Source organism: Alexandromys fortis, unplaced genomic scaffold, assembly GCF_014885135.2.
Source record: "Alexandromys fortis isolate MF-2015 unplaced genomic scaffold, M_Fortis_MF-2015_v1.1 scaffold_141, whole genome shotgun sequence".
Lineage (NCBI taxonomy): Eukaryota > Metazoa > Chordata > Mammalia > Rodentia > Cricetidae > Alexandromys > Alexandromys fortis.
In genome coordinates, this window is record NW_026068060.1 from 4,313,707 (window position 1) to 4,323,905 (window position 10,199).

General features: G+C 40.0%; 1 protein-coding gene across 1 annotated transcript; it reads right to left on the minus strand.

Annotated features, from left to right (window-relative positions):
- Window positions 1–6,183: 6,183 nt before the first annotated feature.
- Window positions 6,184–7,179, minus strand: LOC126487400 (non-histone chromosomal protein HMG-17-like). The gene has a single exon (XM_050120149.1). The coding sequence runs from the start codon at window positions 7,166–7,168 to the stop codon at window positions 6,896–6,898; it is 273 nt and encodes a 90-aa protein (XP_049976106.1). The 5' UTR covers window positions 7,169–7,179; the 3' UTR covers window positions 6,184–6,895.
- Window positions 7,180–10,199: the final 3,020 nt, after the last annotated feature.

The window sequence follows — 10,199 nt, forward strand, 5'->3', positions numbered from 1 at the left end:
AGATGCAAAGAAACATGCAGGTAAAAAGAATGTGTTGCCAGGATCAGGAAGCCAAGTGGCCATTTGTGAATGACTAATGGATCATGCAAGGAAAGATGGCCCTTACATAGCCCAGGTGCCTATGAGTGGTCCCAGCCCTGGGACTTCAGTACTTGAGTGTTCTGAGAGCTCTGAAACACAAAGACAGGAAAGCCATGCCTTTCCTCTATCCTTTGTTTTAAAAAAGAGGATATCAAAAGCCATTATTTTATTTTATTCATATGGGTGTTTTGCGTGAATATTTGTGTGTGTACCCTGTGGGAGCCTGGTGCCTGAGGGGTCTAGAAGAGGGTGTGAGATACCTGATACTAGAAGGACAAACAGTTATGAACTGCTATGTGGGTTCTGGGAATCAAACTCTGGTCCTCTCCAAGACCAGTAAGTGTTCTTATTTGCTGAGCCATGTCTTTCCAGCTCCATTTTCCCTATTCGTTATGTTCTGGCATCTGGGGTCTCACTTGCCAAGGGAAGAAGAATCCTCACACAAACTATCAATACCTAAAGCTAGTAAATGACTTCTGCAAGACTACCACTCCTATGTAAAAAAAAAAAATCATAACCCATATTGCATAAAATCTGCTTTCTGAACTGCACACTTACACATGAGACACTGCCAAGTTTCAGAAAACTAAGGCATTCTGACTCTGCCATAATGTTGCTGGCTATCTTAACTTGCTTCTCCTATCTATTTAATTCTTTCCCCAAAACACATGATATTGGATAAATGCCCTGTTTCTCTTCTCATTAACTAACTGTTCATCTAGTTTCCATAGATGCTCCATGTTGCTTTCCTCCTTTTGGCAGAGCTACATCACCCAGAGGGCAGAGAAAATAACTTAAACAATGTCTGTGAATGTTTTGCATGCATACATGTCTCTTTACCACATGGGTCCATGGGGTCCAGAAGACTGCACTGGATCCCATAGAACTGGAGTTACAGATGGTTGTAAGCTACCAAATGGGTGCTGAAAATCAAACTAGTCCTTTGGAAGAGCAGCCAGTGTTCTAAATTGCTGAGCCATCCCTCCAGTCTTCATGAACATCTTCTCTCAAGAATAGGTATTCCTATAATTGTGTCTGTCACTAAACTTGATTTCAAAATTCCTGGGTATGTATGGTCTAAAACAATTCTCTAATAATGTAGGGCTCTGAGTTCTAACTTTTTCAAAGCTAATCTATTTTTTTTTTCTTTTGGAACCACCAACCAGCTTCCAAATCATAACAGGGAGACTTTTTATTAGTTATGAATGTTCAACCTAGCTTAACTTAACTTGTTTCTCTTTAATCTACCTTTTGTCTCGGGAATTTTTTTCTTTCCTTCTGTATATCTTACTTTCACTACTTCTTGTGTCTTGTTAACAGTTTCCCGGCTTCTGGTCCCAGGTTTCCCCCTGCCCTCCTTGTTCTCTTTTCTCTTCTCTCTTTCTTTAGTCTAGAATTCTCCTCCTATTTATTATCTCTTCCTGCCAGTCCCACCTATCCTTTCTCTGCTTAGCTATTGGCCGTTCCGTTTTTTATTAGACCAATCAGGAGCCTTAGGTAGGCAAAGTGACAAATGCAACACATGTTTACATAATTAAACCAACACAGTCCAAGCAAATGTAATACACCCTTACACTGTTAAACAAATGCAGCAGAAATAAGTGTAACACACCTTTACACAGTTAAAATAATATTCCATAGCATAAATACAGCACAGCTTTGCCTAATTAAGAAAATATCCCACAACAAACATAAATAAATGTAATTTTAAAAAGAAAAAGATGAGAATCCAAGTAAACAAACTTACTCTGTCTTGCCATGTGATGCCCTGGATAGCCTTGGGATTCTGACGAGAGTCAACCAGAGCAGGAAGGGCCTCCAAAGATGTGGCTGCTCCAACCTGAACTTCCCAGCTATTAGAGCAGGAAACCAAACAAGCTTTGTGATTTAATCTGTGGTATTCGGTTACAGCAACAGAAAACAAAGTAAGACACGTGGCCAAGTTAAGAGCATTCCAAATCTTTCTGCTCTGCTATCCTTTTAGCTTTCAATGCCTTCCATTGAGGGGAGCACTGAATCCACTTTGCTTGTGCCGGGCAAGTGCGGATCCACCGCTTAGCTCCATCCCTAGTGCTAGGTGGTGCTCCACCCCTTCCTGAGATAGCTCCTGCTGGCCTCAGATTGGCCTTGGGCCCAGAGCTTCCTTCCCCTTCCTCATTCTCCTCTAAATTGCTGGAATTGTGCATATGTGTCACCATACTTGGCTATATAAATCCCATCTTTAAACCATTTCTTTTTTCTCTCTTTTTGCTGTGGTAGTTAAATGTAGCCATGCAGCCTCTTCAGTATTTTGTTGTTTAGCGATGTCTTCTGTTGGATGCTCTAGTTTATTGCTCTTGAATTCTACTTTCCTAGAGTCCCGGAAATAAATGGAGTTCTACCATGTTCTTTCCAACTGTGTAACAAGATTGGTCTTAAACTCTAGTGGAGGCGGAAACTTTTTTTTTTCTTTTCTCAATAAAAAAAAAGTGAAAAATAAAAAGAGAACTCATGCCAAGTCACAGGCAGAGTAAGCAAATAATCACAGTGTATTTGAAGAGATGAGGAAGCAGTGTGGAGAGGAGGTGCCCTCTCCAGAGTGGGGGTGGACAGAATTGAGTGTCAGGTCCTGGTCTGCCATCTTTCCTCCCCTTCCCCACTCTCTGGGTGGTGGGGAAGGTGTTCTTTGTAGAATAGGTGGAAGCTTTCTTAGAAGCCCTCTTCCTACAATTCAATAATTAGATGCGTGAACCTGCTTATGGGCTCAACTGCCCATAACATTGAGAAGTTCACTAGGGGAAAGGGCAGTGACCACCTGCGCTTTCTGGGGCTGGGGGATGGGATAAGAATGGGACTTGAAGACCAGAACTCTGTCCTATCTCTTATCTAGTCATCTTGGCTGTATATCCAGTAGTAGTGGCAGACATACACAGGCAAAACACCCATCTACACAAAGAAGAAAATAATTAAAAAAAAAAGCTAATCTATTTTTAAAATGAATTTAAAACCCCCAAACAAAAACAAAACAATCACAAACACAAACAAATACAGAATCAATTAAATAGCCAAGAAATTGATTTTCAAGTAATCAACAGCTGACACATTTACGTATTTATCCCACTTGGTCTTGTGTGTTTGTATTTTGACTGATTAATTAACATCCAGTTGGCTTTTCTCGTCTCATAGCCTGCGTTCAATTGACTGTGCTATTCAATTTCCTGTGTTGGAGTCCGAGTGCCCCAAGGCTCAGACCGTTTCACTCATACAACAAAACACCATTCTTGTTGAGCTATATGCAATTAAAGCACAGCAGTATGTAAGAGAAATACTTCACCTCAGAGGTCTACGTCAACCTTTGTTACTATAATTACTTTGCAAAACACACACACACACAGTGGCAAAATAAGAAGGCAAAACAAGTGCAATTTTAAGATTGAAGAATTAAAAAAGAGAAGCAGAAATATAATTTGTTTTGTTTTTGTTTATTAAATCCATGCACTAAAAATACCAACAAAATGCCACCCACAACAGATGCTCAGAATTAATGAATTTAGAATTTGTAAACATCAAAGAGCTTCTGTGGTCAGGCATGGTTGTCCAGTGTCTTTTGTTCAAGTACTCAGAAGGCAAAAACAGGTAGGTCTCTGTGAGTTCTAGGCTAGTCCAGTTTACATACTAAGTTCTAGGCCAACCAGGCCTACAAAATGAGACTGTGTATCAAAGAGCAAAACAAATAACAAAAGGTCTAGCTTCTGAATCTTGTATCTGAATGTGGTAGGTGTGTACAGTTTTATGCTTAAATATGTACTTATGTAGGTAAATGAGAGTTCATGTGATATACGAATTGGACACTGTCCTTAACTAAATACCTATGCTGCCCAGGCACTTTGTTTAAATACTGCATGTTTGTTCTTTTACTTAGTTTTATAATCCATATATATATGGCATTTTTATATATATATATATATATATATATATATATATATATATTATATACATATGGAGAGAGAGAGAGAGAGAGAGAGAGAAAGAGAAATACTATGATTCCAGAAAGATAGTTCAATGTAATTAACTTGTCACTCTAAATGTTTTAATAACATAAGTTCTTGACTTTGTTTATGTAACTATACTACCGCACATAGCCTACAATCTACAATGGGGAAAAAAATAAACCTCTCAGTCATAAACATGCCACTTTCTCAGTCTCTATTGCTTTAATAGGACATTTTCAAACTAAAATATTTATATCTTTTTCAGATCATAGTGTGCAGGACATTATTGTTACATAGCTGTTTATGTATGCACAGTGAACGATGATGGGCAAGGGATTTGGACTAAGGCTCTCTGTCTTCTAGGCTTTCACTCCAGAGCTCTCTCAGCTCTTGGCTGAGTGTTGACTTCTAGAAGAGAGTGGAACATGGTTTGGGTGGTTCTACCAACCTTGTTTCTGCCAGAGCTAAGCTGAGGGTGTAGTGCTTTGGCTAGTTCGGAATGTTTTTCAGATCTGTCTTTCCCTGACCAGATTATACATTATTGTCAGCCACCTTCTACTATAATGCACTGACATGTAACAGGAACTGGGAACCCTCCCAGAAGTTCCCTGCTTATATGAGATTGTGGTCACAGCTCTTCTTGTCTGTCATAGAGTCCTGGTATGCTGCTGTTGTACCCCAAAGACATAGTCAACTTTTTTCCATTCTTCTGGTCAGAGTTTGGGTCCTAGGATCCTAGATGCTGAAATAAGTAGGGGAGTCACCGCTAAGTTCCTTTGCAATGTTGGGACATCCATTTTCAGTCTCCAGGCCTAACATATCTGGCAGACTTTTCTATCAAATAGGATATTCTGAAGGGCAGTCCCTCATTGTCTTGACAATGCTTGAAAACCACTTTCTTTTGTGTCCCTCTTGTCTAATTAAGAGAGCATATTGTCAGTAGTCGAGGCAGGGGCATTTTCTTGCCCAGTGACTTACTTTTGCCACAAAGAAAGTAAACTCCATGTGGAGTTTCTTTGATGCCCATTATATTCTCTGAATTAGAATGGGTGCTGCCAGGAGCAGACATGTCTCATTGTCATAAAAAAAAAAAAAAGCCTAGGTTTTGAAAAGATCATAAATGCCATATTCTGTAGATCTCTGAAATGTTTGAAGATTACCTGTCTATATAAAACATTTCTTTGTTAGACCTTGAAAACGTACTTAATGTTTTTACAAGTTTGATTATATTAGGTGATTAATTACTAACCTGCATTTGCCTATTATCTTAAACAGTTGATAATAATAACTTTCAAGTGATAGAAATTCGCATTACATTGTTAGGTAAGTTGTAAAATTACAATATCTTGAAAAAGATTAGAAATGTATGTATAGTATGTTCTAACAAAACTAATCTCAAATTTGTATCAATAGTCAAAATCCAATCCAATATAAAACATTTAAAACTAGTAGTTGCTTTTAAAAGTAGATTCAGTAATCTACCCCTTTCACTTAACTATATCCTTTCTTTTGTTTTTTCAGAGTAGATTCAATAATCTACTCTATTAATCTATCATGTCTATATCCCCGCTTTTTCAAAACAACAACATTGAACCTAATTTCCTTTGATTAATTTTTTCCTGTCCATTATCAATATTAACTTGTAAGCAACACACTAAACAAACACAAACACCTATAATCCATTTTTGAGAATGTGGTCATAGTTTTTAGTCTACTTCCTACTTATTGGGAGTGGTGATAATCTTATGGGGATCCAAAAAAATTTAGGATTACAGTCAAGTCCTGATTGAAGTATTCTGTGAGACTGGATTATTTCATTCAGCAGTCTTGAAGCTGTTTTGGATGTAGAACTCAGAGGAAACTGTAACAGAGGTGCTCTAAAATGTTGTATCATCTGGGCCTATCTGAGATTTTTCAGGGGGTCTTCCTCCATCAATCCTTATTTTTCTTTTTTTTTTTTCCAAGCCAAACTGTATCCAGCTTTATTAAAGACACTTCCCATAAACAATCATGGTTTTCCAGGCAGAACATGGGCAGACAATCAGTAACAGTATACAAGAACTTCCAAACTCTTTTCTTGTATCGACTACCAAAATCAGAAAGCCACTATAAAACCCGGTGAGTCTCCATTGAATGCTCTGAAAGGGGGAGGAGTTTAGAGTGAGGGCTGACATAAAACCCGGTGAGTCTCCATTGGATGCTCTGCAAAGGGGGAGGAGTTTAGAGTGAGGGCTGACATTTCACATCTAGGATGTTGTTTCACAACTCTTCACAAGCCGACCCTGACTTTCAGGAAATGAAATGAAAATGGCAGAATTATCAATGTGCAGATCCACAATCTTCTATAAAAGGAACCGCTGCGCTTTTGAGGACACTCAATGGTATCACTGCAAAGTCCGGATTGCCCAACAGACTGGCAAAACCAATTTTGGGGATCAGGTTCCAACAGGTCTCTGGTCTTAAGGGAGTTAAGTCTATGTTGATGGTACAGGGGAGGAGGATATAAAAATGAACTGAGTTTTCCCACACAAGGCATATTGTGCCATGGTGGCCACACATGTCAACATGTCCCCAGGGGGTCTCTCCTGGGAGCCAAGAGGAGTCTTCAAAATTATCAGAGAAAGATGTTTTCCATCATGAACCATCATCCATCCAGCTTGGGAGACACTGCTAGTGACACATGTTCCTTCCCCTCCAAAACAATGAAGTGTTCTGTGTGCTAACAACATAGCTTTAAAAAAAAAAGTAAAACAAAATTCTGCATTTTTATAAAACTTGATAAAAAATAGTATTTCAAACTGTACAGTCACCAGAAGTACACAGTTATCAAAAATGCACACATTTCACTTGGCGTCCCCAGCACCTTCAGCTTTTTGTGCCTGGTCTGTTTTGGCATCTCCATTCTCTGCAGGATTATTGGCATCCTTACCAGCATCGGCCTTCCCCTTCTTCCCCTTGGGTACCTTCTCTCCCTTCTTTGCGGGGGCCTTTTTAGGCTTGGGCTCTGGCTTTGGAGGAGCAGGTTTAACAGACAACCTTGCCGATCTTCTCTGTGGCTCGTCCTTCACCTTGGCTTTATCTCCTTTAGTATCCCCTTCAGCCTTTCTTTTGGGCATGGCGGCGGCGGGGGGGAGGGGAGGGACGTCGGCACTGAACGCAGGGCTGCAGCGGTGAGCGGCTCGGGTCCGTCCGGGGGTCGTTCTCGCCGCTTCTTCACACTGCTCAATCCTTATTTTTCTTAACCCAGAAAAAATCCACACCCTCTCATTTCTCGTGGAAACAAAAGCAAAGTTTCTTCTCCAAAGTAACCTATCTTTTGACATAAATTTTAAAGTCAAGGCATTTTCAAAATACATAGTTTGGATTAATCCAACAGCATTTATAATGAAATATCTTTTAGCAGCTGTTGCTCCTTCCTCAGAAGTCAGACAATTCAAGACAGCACATTAACATACAGTATCCAGATTCTTTCTGTATTTTCCATCTTTATGTGACTTTTTTATAACTCATTTATTTTATTTTAAATTTTTGGTGTTTTTTTGAGTCAGGGTTTTTCTGTATATCTTTGGTTATCTTGTAATTCACTTTGTAGACCAGGCTGGCCTTGAACTTACAGAAATTTGCCTGCCTCTGCCTTCCAAGTACTGAATTAAAGGTGCATGCCACCACAACCAACTTCTTTCTTATTTTTAAGGACTTTTCTATCCTTTCTCTTTTCTCTTCCAGGTGTATGTATATTTTTAAACACACTATAAACATTTTAGAGTTTTTTCACCTGAATCTGTCTTTACTGTATATCTTTTTTTTTTTCCTTCACCACATGAGTCTTTAATCTTCTAAGTGATATGGCTAGGATTAAAACTGTGGTTTTGGTGGCTGGCTCCATCCTGTTCCTTAGCTTTTGGAGAGTCTAGCTTCATGGCAGAGGTACTGGTGAGAGCCACATGTATTTCCAGAACTCTGTGAAGTTTCTAGGTTCATACCACCACCAAGAAGCCTGACGCCAACTACTCATAAACACCATTTAAGTGTTTGAGTGGCAGAACCTCTTAAAAGAGCTGCTAATACTGAGTCAGGAAGCCTCTCTTAAAGAAGCAGCTGAAGAAAAGATGGTTACCAAGAAGATGCACTTTTTTCTTGACTATAGAACCATGTGGCCAAAGCTTCTAGTTTCTTCTGCTTGCGGCTGGAACATGCCCCCCCCCCTCATTCAATTACATCTTCACTAGTTCTCTGTTTTTGATGATTTCTTCTTGAGGGGGCCTCACAGGATAGTAGCCTTGCGAAGCTATGGGTGGATGGCTGGGGCAGAAGAGGAAGCTAAGTCATAGTAGATGGGAGCTGGGAGCACTAGTTTTTCTCCTAAACCCAGGTGGCTAGGTTTGGGTCAACTATGCCAATGGTTAAATAGTCTCAGGCAAATGACTTTTTCATTAATTTTCACTCCAAAAGTTGGGCACCAAGTGAAGCATGATTGATAAAAACTCAGATCTAAAAATTGGAGTTCAACTTGAAGGTCAGAAAAGCAAAACAACCAGCTACTGGCTCTTAGCCTTACTTCAATCCAAAATGGTGATCCTGCCTCTAGGAAACTTCAGAATGAGACTGAGACTGAAAGCTGTCTTATCCCATTTTATAATCCTTTCGCATTCTGGGATTCGAGGTATGTATCACTATGACCTGGTTTCTATGGCAAACTCGTGAGGCTTTTGGGATTAAAGGTGTGTGCTATTGCTGCCTGGTCTATAAAGCTGGCCAATGTGGCTGTACTACTTTTCTGATCCTCAGGCAAGTTTTATTTATTAAGATACAAGTGAAATGCCACTATATTTAATATCTCCATTTGTGTGATCCTTGGGTTAGCTAAGTTGCTTTCTATGTCTAGGTTGTCAATGCCTGGACAGTTTCTCCTTAGGCCCAAGCAGGATAGATGTGGCTTTCAAGGTGAAAGCAGGAGAAAAAAATCTATTTGGGGACTTGAAAGATGGTTAAGAAGAGTGCATACAGCTCTTGCAGAGGAGCCAAGTTCATTTCTCAGCACTCACATTAGACAGTTCACAATTGCTGTAACTCCAGCCTAAGAGGATTCAACACTCTTCTCTAGCTTCTGAAGGCACCTGTACTCATGTGCAAATCCTTATACATCGATGCTCAAACATCATCAGAAATTGTAGGAGGAGGCTGCTTGTTTGTCCTAGCTGCCCATAACCCAAGTAACCACACAGAAACTATATTAGATAAAACACTGCTTGACCTATTAGCTCTAGCTTCTTATTGGCTAACTCTTCTATTAATTTAACCCATTTCTATTTATCTGTATATCGCCATGTGGCAGTGGCTTACTGGCAAAGTTTCAGCATGTCTGACTTTGGCGAGTCCATGGTGTCTCTCTGAGTCTGCCTTCTTCCTTCCAGCATTCAGTTCCATCCTCACTGCCTACCTAAGTTCTGCCATATCAACAGGCCAAGGCAGTTTCTTTATTCATTAATGGTAATCACAGCACACAGAGGGAACTCCCATATCGCCTCCCCTTTTCTGTTTAACCAAAAAAGGAAAATGGTGTAGGAGGTTCTTCTGTCTATGTGTTGCTTCATTAGTAAATAAAGGAACAACTTTGGAACTATAGCAGAGCTGTAGGGGAACAGAACTAGGCGAGGAAAACTAAATGAAATGATGGGAGGAAGAAGGAAGAGTTAGAAAAACGCCATGGAGCCGACAGAGTCAGACATGCCAAAACTTTGCTGGTAACCCACTGTTGCATTGCAATACACCAATTAATGGAGATGGCTTAAATTAATATGTAAGAGTTAGCCAATAAGAAGTTAGAGCTAATAGGCCAAACAGTGATTTAATTAATACAATTTCTGTGTAGTTATTTTGGTTCTGGGTGGCTAGGACAAACAAATGGCTGGGACAAACAAGCGGCCTCCTCGTAAATTCAGAGAAGACTCCCACATCATGAAATGAAATAAATTGATCCCCCTCCCATTGTAGGTCCAGCTGCTGGTCAGCAACTAAGACTCCTATGGGCAGGCCCTCCACCACTCCTACCACACATTGAACTCTGCAATCTACAAGTCTCACTCTGCCACACAAACACATGGAATGCATCTTCATCCCCCAATCCAAACACTCCCCATGGCATCA